At 41.6% G+C, this 17,386-nt stretch overlaps 1 protein-coding gene across 6 annotated transcripts in view; it reads right to left on the reverse strand.

The window, feature by feature from the left end:
* Positions 1–4,218: 4,218 nt before the first annotated feature.
* LOC124717382 (glycogen synthase kinase-3 beta) overlaps positions 4,219–17,386 on the reverse strand; it is a 326,873-nt gene continuing 313,705 nt past the window's right edge. For all 6 annotated transcript variants that reach the window (XM_047244229.1, XM_047244232.1, XM_047244231.1 and 3 more), the window contains one exon: positions 4,219–7,436. In XM_047244229.1, the coding sequence (XP_047100185.1) occupies positions 7,174–7,436 (263 nt within the window). In that variant the 3' untranslated portion in view covers positions 4,219–7,173. The remainder of the gene's footprint in view (positions 7,437–17,386) is intronic.

The raw sequence follows: 17,386 nt of genomic DNA on the forward strand, positions 1-17,386 counted from the left end.
AGAGAGAGAGAGAGAGAGAGAGAGAGAGAGAGAGAGAGAGAGAGAGAGAGAGGAATTGTCTCATTAGCGAAACAATGGCAAGAGACTGCTATTTGTTGTTACTTACACTGCTGCTTTCTTTGATAATGATCAACAAGAACCAAATAAGACTGTGTATGATAGATGTTCTGAACAAGAGTTTACCGAAAAATTTTCTCCATTTGAAAATCTTTGCAGACGCCTCTTTAGTACATTACATTCTGCACAGAAATTAGTCAGCTTAGATTTAAAAATGTAGTCAGTTAGCGTGTTTCAATTCTGACTGTATCACTATTCAGCATAAGAATAATAATAATATGAATATAAACATGACAGGATATGTATATTCTACTGCGTTTGCTCTTGTCTCACTCTAGTACTGTAGTTTATTAGGCAGACAGGATTTAAATGAGACAGCAGCAAACACGAAAAAATACATGGCATAATGTTTACATTCTTCTACCTTTTCTTTTAATTTGTTTACTGACACAGAGGTTTTGGCACCAGTATTTATCTTTGTGCCTCCAAAGCACGCCTGTGAAGCGCTACATATATTCGACGGCAGAAGTTGGTTGTGCCGGCACCCACCAACATTTTTCAGAACTTCCGCTTACTTTGCCCTCGATTCTAAGCCGCAGGCGGATTTTTGGATTACAAAAACCAGAAAAAAAGTGCGGCTTAGATTCGACTAAATACGGTAGGCTGGGGTGATTAGAAAGGAAGGGTAAGTCACTCAGGCCCTACGATCAGAAGGACTCGCCTGTTGTAGGAACGTTGGTTGATTTACGGTGGTCAACAGCATCTCTAACAGAGCCCTTACTGGGTATCAACATAAACAGTATCTAATTGAGAATAGCCAGACATCCCTGAATAATGCGAAAGCAGTACATCAGTATCACCTCGCATTTCAGAAATGTGCAGGGTACACGTTTCACGTGATTTGCCCAGTATAGTGGATTTGTTTCTTAGTGGGTCTTTCCCTGCGACAAAAATATATACCACCCAATCAAAAGTATCCATACATAGTGGAGAACTGACCTCCAAATGTCGTGAAACGCAGAACAACCACTGCGAAATGAGGTGAGGTGTACTCCGTTGTCAGTACAAAAGCAGTAACAGCAGAGTGGACCAGCCAGAAGAGCACAGTGACCTCAGACACGGACTAGCCATTAGATTTCACATCAGTAACACATCCGTCAGGGATAGTTCAACCCTTCTAAAGCTACTCAAGCCAACTATTGGTGACGCGATTCTGAAGTGGAAATGCAAAGAAACAACCAGCCAGACATCACGTACCGACGGAGAGGGACTGACGAGCTTCGCAGAGTGTGTTTGCAAAAAAATCGTGTGGAATCACAGAAACGAACTGCTCGTGGGCTCCCAAGTGCTCCGAGCAGTCCAGCTAGCACAATTAGTTTGTGTAGGGAGTTAAAAAGAATGGGGTACAAGCAACTCCTTATTGGCCACACATTTCTGCAGTCAGTGCTAAGCAGTGCTAGAGCGATCCCAATGGACAGAGTACGACTGCAAACGAGCGAGTTGGAGTGACGGATCACATTATATCCTAGGGCAATGGGATGTGTCTGGAGAAGTACGGAGGAGATGATGTTGCAGTATGATGTTTTTCGTGTTACGGTGTGGTCTCCTAATGCTAAATGCAAAATGATACGAACACATTTTACAGCACTGTGTACTGCGTGCAGTAGACGAACAGGTCAGAGATGACTGACGCGACAATGCAATCATGAAGCACTAACTGAGGTAATGGCCTGTTGACAGTACGATTCGTGAAATGAACTGGCCTGACAAGAGTCCTGACCTGAACCCAATGGAGCACCTTCGGGACGAGGTAGAAGGTCGACTCAGCTCCAGAGCCCAGCATCCGACATCACTGCCTTCTGTTTTTTCAGCTCTCGAGGAACAATAGGCTGCCATTCCTCTGCAGTCACCCACCTCAAGTGTCCGCAGCACAGGTCAAGATGTCTAAAGTGAAGGGTGGGCACGTACCATACTAAACGTCCACCATTACGTGTCCAGGCTCTTCATCAGATAGTGTATACAACAATAAAATCTTTATACAGACTTAAGGTTGAAGAAAAACTTTTGAAAACAGTCTAGAGTAGAAGATTTCTTGCACTCGGTCAATGTTACAATAATTTTGGGGTTCTGAAGAAGTCTGTCCCATCCCTGGCACCTGATCCTGGGATGACACATTCAGAGCCACAAGACAAACTTTGACACGAATATCTAATGGCTCGGTCATGTGCAGTCACTCTGAAAGATCCACACTAAGGATTGTTCAGTCCACAACACTGTGCGCCCGAGGTAATGCTAATATTTTCAGAGCCTGTCTTGCCACGATGAGGTGTTGCTGTATTTGAAGTGACGGGTGACGGTTTTCCAGTCTCCACAAACAAACTTTAAACTGGGCTGGTAAAACAGGAGCCCGCCGATAGTGTGACAAACTCTTAGTGGATACCACTTGGCATCGTGAAGTAGAAGGCTGATCCATAAACGACACTGATGTGATCTACACAGTGGGATGTTACACACATTCTATAAAAATTGCAAGAGAGAAACTGTCTACAGCTTACATCTTTCTGCTGTAGCATTTCAAAATAGTCAAAGATTTTGCACCATTTGTTCTCAGGCCTTTCAGGTGACACACACAGGTTAGTTGTGTCGGATATTAGGCCCAGAAATCTTACACATTCCTTAAAATCAAAAACAGTGTCTTCTACTTTTAGCTCTGCTTGGTTAAAATTAAAATGTAGGTGGCTGAAATTTACACGGACAGTAATTATCTGATGAGAACCTAAAACCAGTTGCCTTATCCCATTTTCCAGGCTCCTGATGGTCACCAGCAGTTGAAACGTGGTGGCTGCAAGATTGGACAAAGAACAGAAAGTGGCAAAATCATCCATATACAATAACAGAAAATGGCAAAAATCATCCTTATACAATAAACTTTCAATAGAATTCCTGACTGTCGATGAGATGTCATCAATAGTTATTGCAAGAAGTGTTACACTTTGCACTACACCTTCAGGAACTACTATCTCCTGGATAAGGCGGTCCGACAGGAAATTGCCAATGTGGTAACTGAAGCACCAGTCATTGAGGAAAGACTGAATAAGATCTGGCAGGCACTCCCATAGTCTCCAGTCATAAGCTGGCAAAGTATGTTGTATTCAAACTGAAATGGATAGATTGCTACTCAACTTGTAGGAGACGGCATTGAGTCACTGACAGGCACAATGGAAGAACAATTCACATGCATACGACCACTCTTTCCAGTCACTGTGGCCTGACTACTTCTAATATTACTGTTATTCCATCCTGAGCTTCCTACTGTTTGCTCTTATGTCTGATTGGTTTAATTTTTTTTTCCCGATCAGACTGTACTGGGAGAGGCTAGATGGTTTTACGATTCAAGGATCCATAAGATTCTGCAGTCAAGAGCAAGAGCAACGCTCTGTTAACTATTAAGAGCTGGTATGATCTTTCCCAAGGGTGAGGGATGACAAAAATAAAGGAGGAGGTGTTAGAGATGATGACAGAGTGAGAAATGGATGTTGGCAAAGAGGAAGAGCAGTGAAATAAACAGTGCAAGGACAAGTAGTAGTTTGAGAAAAACTGGCGATGGAGGAGGGGGAGAGGGGGGGGGGGGAGGGAGAGAGAGAGAGAGAGAGAGAGAGAGAGAGAGAGAATTGGGGGGGGGGGGGGGGGGGGGCGGATGCAGTACACAGAAACAAACAAAGAATTTCAAATTGGAGTTCAGCTTTTCATCTTGTCCTTCAGAGTGCAACAAAAGGCTATAAAGAATGAAGGTGAAGGTGTGTGTGTGTGTGTGTGTGTGTGTGTGTGTGTGTGTGTGTGTTGCGGGGGGGGGGGGGGGGGGGGGGGGCAGGGGAGTGTGGGGAAGGGGCAGGGGGGCATGAGTGTGTTTTGCCTCAACCACTCAATCCTTCCCAATACATTTTTATTATTTTTAAACAACTGTTTTCTTTTTTTCAACATTTCAATGCTTTCTTGTTTTTTTTTTTTTTTTTTTTGTCTGTCTGTCATTACGTCTACTTCATTTCAATTGGGGCATTACAATCTCAAAGCATAAATAGTAATTAAATTTAAACTGTCCTCAAATACTGAGGCATACAACTTTTGTTAAAACACCAAAATGCACTATAATGAAACTAAAAATGTATTCAAGTGTTATGAAAATTTATTGAAGTATTGCACAACATCTAGTGATAAGTATTTGTTTCTTTTCTTTTTCAACTCATTGCAGCAGCAGTAAGATCCTTAGAAGACAACATAAGTAAGTTTTACATTGACTGTAACAGCTCAAAAATGTGAGAATGGAAATGCAGCGCTCTAAATGATTCCACAGCAAAAGATGCAAGGCTTTTGTCAAGGGTAAATTCAAGAAATTAAAAATACAATATATTGTTCATAAAATTATTTTTATGATGTACATTTCTGGGAAACACAGATACACAAGTAAGTCTCAAAAAAATCTGTTACTATTTAAAACTTTTATGTTACATAAAGGAATTATAATTATTTTCTATTTATATATATATATGTATATATTATATATACCTCTCCAATAAAACCTTCATTCTCATGACAAATGTATCTGAAGATACCGATAGGATATCAGTCCCCTACAACGTCTATTTTTAGTAAACCACTCACAACAAGTCCACAAAACAGGAATATTTACATGTAGAATATATATTCATTTGCTTACAAAATAAAAAAAAGAATCATTCATGCAAGCCTGTGTTGACAGAGAAACAAGCAAAAGATGCTTTACATAAGACTAGTAGACAACTCCAAAACAATGCCAAACAACAACTATTATGTGGGTATAAAACGATTTATTGGTTCTTTCTTAAATTACTGTGTTAAATTTCACAGAGGTTTCCTGTCTTCTCAAAATATCACAATATTTATACATGCAACAATATGCAGTGTCAAATATGCACACACAGAAGTACTGACAGAAAGTTTCTCATTGTGAGTGGCCAAACAATGTGTAACTTTGTCACACTTATTAGGATATGACTGAGTGTCTACAGATTGTTATTACATTTGCCATTCCATTGCATTTCTTTTTATTTTTTGTCTGTTTGGTACTAAACTCATTACACAAAGGAAAGTGGGTTATACAACAGTTCAAGCTGTAAGGTATCACAGATGGCACATTTATGGTGTTCGACCTTTGAAGAAGTGCACGTTACTTGTACCATCACACATAAATACTACAGTCTTATTTTCAAATACAGCATTTATAGAATTGGAACTCATCAACCTTCAACACATCTGCCTGGAAAAGTGACGGTCTTCCACCTACAAAATGAAGGCATCCCCTTTCCCTTGCATAATATTAAGAAATTCTGCTTCTATTTTTTTTTGTTATTACTTATCACTTTAAACTCATAACTGTTTAACATTACATACTTTTATTATATTTATACACGAGGAAACAAGAAAAAAATCCTTAGTCAACTATACAAGCATCTGAATCTGACGTGACTTATCATGACTACTTCTGCATAATTAACTGTGGCTATTTAAATTCTTTTCCGATAATATTCATTTACATCTAATAGCACGAAAACACACGGCTTCTGGGACAAACTTCCTACACGGAAGATCTTTGCGTGGAGTTCATTTTTTTTAAATATTTATATTAACAGCAGTCTCTAATGAAGCAGGAGATATAGTACTATGTCGTTCCTCTTTAGTGGTACTCTCTCGCCGACTCAGCCCTTAAGACACACACGAGGAAAAGTCACAGAAGTGCAGAACGGCAGGAAGAGAAAAGTAAAATCCAAAATCAAACTGCTGCAAGCCACTACTCCAAGAAGAGCTGCTATCGGAGTTGCCACCTAGCTCAGGAACAGCGGCAAATCGAACCGAACAAACTCTCAGGATAATAACGATAAACAATTCCCACATCAGTTAGGCTAAGTTTTGTACTTATGAAACACGGTACCACAGGAAACTGTGGGAATTCTGATACTGTGACACTACAATTTCACTCTGGATGCTAATCGTGACAGTAACCTCAATCCAGCAACACTCAAACTCTTTAACAAGATCTCCAAGCAATATAAGCTGCAACATTGAAATCACATGGCACAATTAAAGAATAGCTTCGATACAGTGAAAACAGTATGCCGATGGCAGTTGAGAATGAATCAATATGTACAGTCCTTACCATCTACAGGTAAGACCAAGAAAAATCTTATTCATCACAGAAAATACACAATTCCTCTGATCAACATCAAAAACAACTGCTAAAGGAAAAATTTACAAAATAATGTCATAGCAACTGCATTTATTCTGTCAATGTTAGACCCATATAAAAGTACAATTCTTCATCATCTTGTATAAATTTAAATCACGATCAAAGCGGCCCAGGATACAAACAATATTTATTCAAATTTTGTCAAACTGTTCAGTTTTCCAAGTCACTGCTCCCCAGTGAGATCAAATTATACATGTGCATCATTTAACCATAAATTATATAAATTAAACAGACATCAGGACAAATATTGCTAAATAAATTGACCAATTAGCATCAATATTTGTACACTGGTAAAACATAATGCCATGGCCATAAAAAGGATGGCAACTGCCACACTAGTATATACACTATCTCCTCGCATCTTTTTTTTTTTAAAAAAAGGAAACTGACTGTAGTCCAGCAGAGTGGCACTGGTATCTAAAACATTTCCTGCCTAATTAAAACAATCACATACATGACTTCAATAAGCCAACCGATAAATCAATTTTCTTACACATATCTAATGCCAAGTTTTTGAAAGGCTAATTATACATTCCATTCAGCAGGTACTTTTCATTTACAGTAAAATGCCAACATTTTTTTAAAAAAGTTAGTAACAATCATAAGATCCAAAGACTACAGCAGGAGATGAAATATTCTTAGAAACAAAAAGTAAAAAAGGTAATAATTATAAAATGAAATAAAATATTTGGACAAATGCCCACGACTACGCCCTGTAGCAGCTGTTCCTCTTCTCCCTCCTCACCCTTCTCCGCGTTCCAGTGCCTCCTTACGTGGTCTGTTCACACCTCTGCCAACTGCCCTCAACCTCACCCTCACGAAAGGCAAACAAGCACCTAGGCCATGCTCGTCGAAGCGGCCGTCGCCGCAGATCCGCCGCCCCCGCTGCTCGGAGCGCCGGCTCCGACACCTCCGGCGTCGTTGCCCGCCCCTCCGGAGCTGCCGGCACCTTCGGTTACACTACTCCCCGTGCCAACAGCTCCCCCACTGCCTGGGTTGGCACCTGCCGTGGCGTCTGACACGGCACCGCTCGCTCCACCCGCTTCCTGTATGTGGCGCGGGATGAGGATGGGGTTCAGAGATGGCTGGATGCTTAGCTCTGTAACACACACAAATATAAAATTTCAAATTAGTACAGTGTTAAGATGTACAAGCAGCTAGTGAGCGCTTTTCAGCAGCAACTACAGCCCAACCAACCCAAGTGCCTGGAGAAATAATAAGTCATGCTGTAAAGTAAATGCAAACACTGTAATATTGCAGAATACAACACACACAAGCCAACCTACAACTCGACAAATATGTATGTTGCAATTTTTTATTATTTCTCTGAGAAGTTTCTCTCATGTATAAGCATTATTTAGTAAATGTGCAAGTTAAAAATCTACCAATAATAAACATATAAAAAGCGATGTATTGCACAGTCACTTAAATTCATGTTTTTTCCTAAAATATCTCCAGCTTTGTAAAAGTCTTATTTACAGACAGGATGAACACACAAATTAATATTCAAATACTTGTGGGCAAATGTTGAAGCACTTTGTAAGCAAGAAAAATGTTAAAAAGAGTAAAGTGAGAGAGAATGGAGAGAGATTTTGGGTTTGGCCAGAAAAAAGTAAAATTAATCAAAAATTATGATTGTAATTACACTGATTAAAAATATCAAGTAATACATAAGAAATAATTGTAAAGTTACTTGGCTTGTTGTTGTTGTTGTTGTTGTGGTCATCAGTCCAGAGACTGGTTTGATGCAGCCCTCCATATTACTCTATCCTGTGCATGCTGCTTCATCTCCAAGTAACTACTGCGACCTACATCCCTCTGAATCTCTACGATATTTACCCTCCATGCTTCCCTCCAATACTAAATTGGTGATCCCTTGATGCCTCAGAACATGTCCTACCAACTGATCCCTTCTTCTAGTCAAGTTGTGCCACAAATTTCTCTTCTGCCCATTTTTATTTAGTACCACCTCATTAGTTACGTAATCTACCCATCTAATCTTCAGCTTTCTTCTGTAGCACCACATTTAGAAAGCTTCTATTCTCTTCTTGCCTAAACTAGTAATCGTCCATGTTTCACTTCCATACATCGCTACACTCCATACAAATATTTTCAGAAAAGACTTCCTGACACTTAAATCTACACTCTATGTTAACAAATTTCTCTTCTTCAGAAACACTTTCCTTGCCATTTCCAGTCTACATTTTATATCCTCTCTACTTCGGCCACCATCAGTTATTTTGCTCCCCAAATAGCAAAACTCCTTTACTACTCTAAATGTCTCATTTCCTAATCTAATTCCCTCAGCATCACCCGATTTAATTCGACTACATTCCATTATCCTCATTTTGCTTTTGTTGATGTTCATCTTATATGACAGAATTACAATGTCATTGGCAAACCTCAAAGTTTTTATTTCTTCTCCATGGATTTTAATTCCTATTTCAAATTTTTCTTTTGTTTCCTTTACTGCTTGCTCAATACACAGGATGAATAACGTTGGGGATAAGCTACAACCCTGTCTCACTCCCTTCCCAACCACTGCTTCCCTTTCATGCCCCTCGACTCTTATGCCATCTGGTTTCTGTACAAACTGTAAATAGCCTTTCGCTCCCTGTATTTGACCCCGGGCACTTTCAGAATCTGAAAGGGAGTATTTCAGTCAACATCGTCAAAAGCTTCCTCCAAGTCTACAAATGCTATATAAACATAGCTTTGCCTTTCCTTAATCTATCTTCTAATGTAAGACGTACCGTCAGAATTGTCTTATGTGTTTCAACATTTCTACGGAATCCAAACTGATCCTCCCCGAGGTCGGCTTCTACCAGTTTTTCCATTCATCTGTAAAAAATTCATATAGTATTTTGCAGCCGTTAAACTGATAGTTCGGTAATTTCCACATCTGTCAACACCTGCTGTCTCTAGGATTTGAATTATTATATTCTTCTTGAAGTCTGAGGGTATTTCACCTGTCTCGTACATCTTGCTCACCAGATGGTAGAGTTTTGTCAGGGCTGGCTCTCCCAAGGCTATCAATATCTCTAATAGAATGTTGTCTACTCCTGGGGCCCTATTTTGACTTGCTTTGTCAAACTCTTCACGCAGTACCGTATCTCCCATTTCATATTATTCTACCTCCTCTTCCATTTCCATAACATTGTCCTCAAGAACATCGCCCCTGTATAGACCCTCTATATACTCCTTCCACCTTTCTGCTTTCCCTTCTTTGCTTAGAACTGGTTCCCATATAAACTCTTGATTTCATACAGGTGGTTCTCTCTTATTTTTCTGTAGGCAGTATCTATTTTACCCCTCGTGATATACGACTTTACATCCTTACATTTGTCCTCTAGCCATCCCTGTTTAGCCACTTTGAACTTCTTGTCGATCTTATTTTTGAGATGTTTGTATTCATTTTTGCTTACTTCATTTACTGCATTTTTATATTTTCTCCTTTCATGAATTAAATTCAATATCTCTTCTGTTACCCAAGGATTTCTATTAGCCCTCATCTTTTTACCTACTTGATCCTCTGCTGCCTTTACAATTTCATCTTTCAAAGCTACTGATTCTTCTTCTACTGTATTTCTTTCCCCCATTCTTGTCAATCGTTCCCTGATGCTCTCTTTGAAACTCTACAACCTCTGGTTCTTTCAATTTATCCAGATCCCATCCCCTTAAATTCCCACCTTTTCGCAGTTTCCTCAGTTTTAATCAACAGTTCATAACCAACAGAACATGGTCAGAGTCCACATATGCCCCTGTAAATGTTTTACAATTTAAAATCTGGCACCTAAATCTCTGTCTTACCATTATATAATCTATCTGAAACCTTCCAGTGTCTCCAGGCCTCTTCCATGTATACAACCTTCTTTCAAGATTTTTAAACCAAGTGTTACTTATGATTAAGTTATGCTCTGTGGAAAATTCTACTAAGTGGCTTCCTCTTTCATACCTTATCCCCATTCCATGTTCGCCTGTAACTTCACCTTCTCTTCCTTTTCCTACTATCAAATTCCAGTCCCCCATGACCATTAAATTTTGTCTCCCTTCACGATCTGAATAATTTCTTTTATCTCGTAATACATTTCTTCAATCTCTTCGTCGTCTGTGGAGCGAGTTAGCATATGAACTTTTACTACTGTGGTAGGCGTGTGCTTCGTGCCTATCTTGGCTACAATAATGTGTTCACTATGCTGTTTGTAGTAACTTACCCACCTACTATTTTTTATTCATTACTAAACCTACTCCTGCATTATCCCCTATTACCCCTACTACTTGGATTATGGAAACTTAATTACATGGTAAGCTGTAATAAAGATGAGCATGTGTTGATTGACAATAAGTTATAAATATTAAAGCAGCTGTTAGCACAGGTCTCACTACTGTGTTATAATGACTAATTTCAGTTCAGCTCGTTGTTGTTGAAGACAGGACTTCAATTTTTATGCAAACTGGAATCAACCATTGTAGAAAATTCTGAATTTTGTTCATCACACATTGAAAGAGTAAATGGAGAGAGAAAAAATTCTCTGTCAGGTTATTTCTTTCAATTAAGGAACTTCGATCTGACTATTTAGCACAGAAGGTAGGTATCGCTATTGTTCTAACAATATCCATTTCATCATTGGCACATGAGATGTTTCATTTAGTCTTGATAACAAAATCATCCAGCGAATGAAATTATTCATAATATTTATCAAAATTCAGTTTTTCATAGAGGAAACAATAAGATATTGTGTTACAAAACCCAGGACACACTGTTGCTCATCACAACTAGAACTTTGCCTACACCAGAAAAAAATCTCAAGCATAATGAATATTCTAGCTTAGTAGCAGTCAACAATGTTCATATAGCACAGCAAAGAGATTTGAGGCTTCCATTATCGGGTTAACAACATTTTAATCATCTCGTGAAAGTAACTAAAACACATGTAGCGAACTTCACAATGTGTTACACGTTGGACACAATGTTCACTTCCCTTTCCAATCACCCAACTCTCTTCTGTTTGCCAATCCCATTACAACTTCCACTTCCACACCAGTCTGCGTCACCTTCACTGTATTATGATCCTAAACATTCCTTACAAAAGTTGGCGAGGGGATTATATGACCTCAGGAAAAATTTCCAAACGAACAAAAAGCAACATTTTAAATGTTAAAACAGCTTTTCAAACAAACAATATAGTGAAATATAGCCTAAAACCATAGTTGGGAACAGGAAGATTAAGTCTGAGAAATCGGGTGTATACAAGATGCACTGTACAACGTGTGACTTAAGACATATTGGGCGCAAAGGGAGAACTTTGTAAGGGAGAACTTTCTCCTTCAGATACAGGTAACATAAGGACGCATCATTCAGGCTAGGTAGTCATGGCAAGTCAACAACAGTTAGTCACGTTTTCACATCCTGCCACACATTAAAAATAACTACGACTTACAAGTATTGGCCCAAGCTGTGACGCATGCAATGTGCTGTACCACAGTCATCAGCTGATGCGTTGCGGGTTGCCGGTTCAAACTGTATCACCAGCAAATATTTTTTATTTAGTATTTATCTTTTCTAGAAAGTTCTCAAAATTCTTTACATTTGTAACATTTGCATATCCTGAAATATTCAATGTCTGTGTAAATTAGTAGTACTCTCTGCTCAGGAAACACTTCTGTCTCTATGTTGGTGTCAGTAATGAACATACTTCCAGCACTAAATGTTGTAGTGCACTGATGACACTCTTAGATTTGGACCTTGGTGCACTGTTTGGTGGAGACGCCAGATACTTCAAAACTTCTACTTCAGGTATTTCCAAACCTCTGCATCACCACAGCTCCAATTAGGCAACGTAAAAGCTGTCGCCGGCATTGACAGGAACCTAAATATATGCAGTACATTATACCTAAGATCTGTATATTCAGGAGACAGAAGATTCTAAAACAGCATTAACTCATCTACACATCTGGCATCCATTAGCATTTTCCAGAAAGGTTGTTCATGAACTGATAAATGGCTGAAAAGACTCTACCAAGTTGTCAAACACAGTTGGTGGTATGACACGGTGCATTTGGCAAATATGTATTTTTACTCTGACAGCGCAGTCCTGCAGTGGTTCGAGAGCAGCGAAGAGAAGCTCAAAAGGTGACAAAAATCCAGACCAAACTTAAAAAAAACATTTGGCAACAATCACTGGTGAGTCCATTTAGTGAAAGAACAATTAAAGAGCAGAGGGCCAACATCCTGAGGAAACAACAGTGTGTTACAGAGAGAATGATTTGGCCTTATGCCACATTGTGAAACTGAATACGACAGATGCAAATAAAATCTCTCACTTCACGAAATGTGTAGCGGAAGTGCGTGCTGAGCTCTTGTGCTAAGGAATGTCACACCTACAAAGGAATTCATCATCTGGTGCTAGCACACTGAGGAAATGCAACAGGTAATACTCTGATTACAGAAGTATGACGACTCCCAAATGTTGTCCCTAAAGCAATTGTGGAAAACCACCATGACCTTGCATCTCTCACACGTGAGGTAATAGGAGAGTAGATACAGCAGTTGATGGCAGCCAAAAAAGTTGGACTGAGTACATAAGAGACAACATCCACCAATGTCGATTCTGTGTGTCAGGAGATAATAGATAATGTTAAAATAGTAGTACATGACCAACATTTAGCACCAATCTCTGCCACAAGTCGAATGCACTGTGAAGAATGGACCCAGCTGACTCAGGCTTATGTCTTAGCCTTGAAACAACAATCCAGCATTTGAGCAATGCACATACAACCGACTCCTCCATGAAGTTTAATGCCCACAGAAGGACAGACATTTGGAGGACACAAGACAACATGTCCGCATGTTTCTGCTGTGGTGTACCCAAGACATTTGTATGCTGCTTCAGAGAAAGATCACTATTATGCTACATGTCACACACCACAATTTTATTCACGCAAGTCAGATGTAGATGACTGTTGTCAACCTGTAGTTCGAAGCCTATCACCTTTCCCTGGACAAGGTTGCACTACAATATGCCACTGCTGTTCTCAATTCTTGTACAGAGGTACCAACTGCTCGCCTAGGGAAATTGAGACATGTGACCATCTATGGAGCTGAAGCTACCACAGATGACATACTTCCACGGATGACACTTACCAACACGTCAGGAAATCTCATCGACGTTGATCACTGACATCAAACTTGTCCAGCAACTAGTCAACTTGGGGGTTCCTTTCCCTGTAATGCTGAATGCTTATCACCAGCTAAAGAAGACTATATTCCATGAAAACAACTATGCTGAAAATAGCAAATGGGAAATATGTCCAGACGACAGGAACATATATTCGAGAAATATATGCCAATGATAGAAAGTATGCCTTCAATTTTGTTGTTTTAACAGAATGTCGTCTTCATGTTATTCTTGGACAGTGCTTTTGGCAGGCATCACAAGCAGTTTGACTGTGGAAAATCAGGGCTCAAGACTGACGAAGCTATTCCGACAAGCGCACATAACAAACCTTGCTCTAGCCAGTTGTTTGCAATTGAAGACATTATCTTACCATCAAAGAGATGAGATCCAGTCTTCAACTGAGATGCTTAGTTAAACTGTGAAGTTTTTGTTGATTGAAAAAAGTTATAAATATGAAGACACAATTTCAGAGGCTTTATGGTTCTCATATAGATATGATTTTGTGAATACAGACTGAAGCAGAAGTGAAACTTTGTACCAAGGCCAGGAACCACTGTCACCAGCAGCCAATAAATCCACAAGTGTACGATTACAGATAGGTGACAAATCACTGATTAGCAAACCACCAAAAATTACCTACGATTACCATCCAGAGATAATGTGGAATGACCACATAGAACAAATGGTAGAATAAGCAGATGTGAGATTGAGAATCACTAAGAAAATCTTAAGGAATTTAAGTCACAGATGGGCAAAAGAAAAAGACTTAACAAGTAAGTTTTCCACCCAAAGGCCTCCTTCTGAATTAAACAACACAACTAACTATCTATCTATCTCTCCCTCTCTCCCACCCACCCACCCTTACCACTCCCAACACTCCTACCTTCTAAATGCTTCCTGAAGTCCATATACCCAACCACCTAGGACATCGTATTGTGGTCGCTTACTATGCCTCCAAGGAGGGACTCAGACCAATATCTCCAGGCTATTTACCTGCAACCTACTCTCCTATATGGAAGATACCAACCACTTCCTCCACTGACTCAACAGTTACTGTTCCTCTACCACATGGGGCCCTGCTCATCACTATTGACGCCACCTCCCTTTACACTAACATCCCTAATGCCCATGGCCTTGCCACTCTTCAGCTGTTGAGAATTTTTCTGGGTTGTATGGCCGTAGTCCCTGGAACTCTTCAACATGACACTATTGAACTCTACCTTCCACACCACCCAGGGGATTCCAGGCCTATAACATCCTTCCTGACCAACTATATCTTCACCCACAATTACTTCTCCTTTGAAAGCATATCCTACAAACAAATTTGGGGTACAGCAATGGACACCTGCATGACACTATCTTGTGCAAACCTATACACGTAGAGGAATGAGAGGAATCATTCCTAATCAAAGAGAATCCCAAACCAGTCACTTGGTTCTGATTCACTGATTACATCTTTGTGATTTGGATTGAGGTTAAGGACACCCTATGTTGTGACTTGGCAAGACAGGCAAGTCACTATGAGAGGAAGCCTAAAGGCACGCGCTTAAGCTCACGCAGGCTGGCGCGAGGTCTGGAACAGTTAAGGGAATTAATAGTAGCAAATAAAGGTTGGTTGGTTGGTTTGTTTGTGGGATGAAAGGGACCAGACTGCTACGGTCATCGGTCCCTTTTTCCAAGTACTAAAAACACCCACAGAGAATAAAACCGATTATAAGAATAGAGCACAGACGACACAGAACAAGAGAGAGTGAGACAAAGACCAGACAAAACGAACTAAAATCACACAGAGTGTGACGGTGGGTGGCCGACCGTAGAGATAAAAAGGAAAAGCCAACCACCGAGAACACATTAAAAACTCAGCTTAAAATCGTAGGCCAATGGCCAGAATCAACACAAAAGAACAGAACAAACACTCAGAGTAAACGATAAAAACCCCCTCCCCGAATAAAACATAAAACTAAGCCAGCCATAACAGGGTCATCAGATAAAAGGGCAGGGAGCGTATCAGGCAGCGCTAATGTCTGCCTGACCACAGCTAAAAGGGGGCAGGCCAACAAAATGTGGGCCACTGTCAGAGCCGCCCCGCAGCGACATACAGGAGGGTCCTCCCGGGGCAGTAAATAACTGTGTGTCAGCCGGGAGTGGCCAATGCGGAGCCGACAAAGGACGACTGAGTCCCTGCGGTTGGCGCACATGGATGACTGCCACACAGTCGTCGTCTCCTTAATGGCAGTCCCAAAGCGCAAAAACTTTTCGGCGGAGGACTGCTCGCAAATCAGTCTCTGGGAGGCCAACATCCAGAGACGGTTGTCTCGTGGCCTCCTTCGCCAGGCGGTCAGCATGTTCATTGCCCGGGATACCGACATGACCGGGGGTCCACACAAAGACCACAGAGCGGCCGCAACGCGCAAGAGTATGCAGGGACTCGTGGATAGCCATCACCAGACGAGAACGAGGAAAACACTGGTCAAGAGCCCGTAAACCGCTCAGGGAATCGCTACAGATAACGAAGGACTCACCTGAGCAGGAGCGGATATACTCTAGGGCTCGAAAGATGGCGACTAGCTCAGCAGTGTAAACACTGCAGCCAGCCGCCAAGGACCGTTGTTCGGAATGGTCCCCTAGAGTTAGCGCATACCCGACACGACCAGCAACCATCGAACCGTCGGTGTAAACAATTCCAGAGCCCTGATACGTGGCCAGGATGGAATAAAAGCGGCGGCGGAAGGCGTCTGGAGGGACTGAGTCCTTCGAGCCCTGTGCCAAGTCGAGTCGAAGGCAAGGGCGAAGAACACACCACGGGGGTGTACGCAGAGGCGCCCGGAAAGGAGGTGGAACAGGGAAAAACCCAAGCCCGCAGAGAAGCTCCTTGACGCGTACGGCGATCGGACAACCCGACCGGGGCCGATGGCCTGGCAGATGGACGACTGACTGCGGGAACAGGACACGGTAATTTGGATGCCCGGGCAAGCTAAAAACATGGACAGCATAAGCAGCCAGTAATTGTTGGCGTCGTAACCGCAGTGGAGGGACACCTGCCTCAACAAGGATGCTGTCCACAGGGCTGGTGCGGAAGGCACCAGTGACAAGGCGTATCCCACTGTGGAGGATTGGGTCCAACACCCGTAACGCAGATGGGGATGCTGAGCCATAAGCCAGGCTCCCATAATCCAGACGGGACTGGATTAAAGCCTGGTAGAGCCGTAACAGGGTAGATCGGTCGGCGCCCCAGCTGGTGTGGCTCAAGCATCGCAGAGCATTTAGATGCCTCCAACATGCCTGTTTAAGCTGCCGGATATGAGGCAGCCAAGTCAACCGAGCATCAAAAACGACCCCCAAAAACCTGTGGATCTCAACCACTGCAAGGAGTTCGTCGGCAAGATAAAGCTGCGGCTCAGGATGGACTGTTCAAACCGGCAGAAATGCATAACACGGGTCTTGGCAGCCGAAAACTGAAAGCCATGCGCTACAGCCCAAGACTGCGCCTTGCGGATAGCGCCCTGTAGCTGACGTTCAACAGCTGCAATGCCATTAGAGCTGTAGTAAAGGCAGAAGTCGTCAGCATACAGGGAAGCGGAGACAGAACTTCCCACGGACGCAGCGAGCCCATTAATGGCTATTAAAAACAGGCAGACACTTAAAACAGAACCCTGTGGCACACCGTTCTCCTGGACGTGGGAGGAACTATATGAGGCTGCGACTTGCACGCGGAAGGTACGATACGACAGGAAATTGCGGATAAAAATCGGCAGAGGGCCCCGAAGACCCCATCCATGAAGCGTAGAAAGGATGTGATGACGCCATGTCGTATCGTACGCCTTCTGCATGTCGAAAAAGACAGCGACCAGGTGCTGACGGCGGGCAAAGG

Source organism: Schistocerca piceifrons, chromosome 9 (assembly GCF_021461385.2).
Source record: "Schistocerca piceifrons isolate TAMUIC-IGC-003096 chromosome 9, iqSchPice1.1, whole genome shotgun sequence".
Classification (NCBI taxonomy): Eukaryota; Metazoa; Arthropoda; class Insecta; order Orthoptera; family Acrididae; genus Schistocerca; species Schistocerca piceifrons.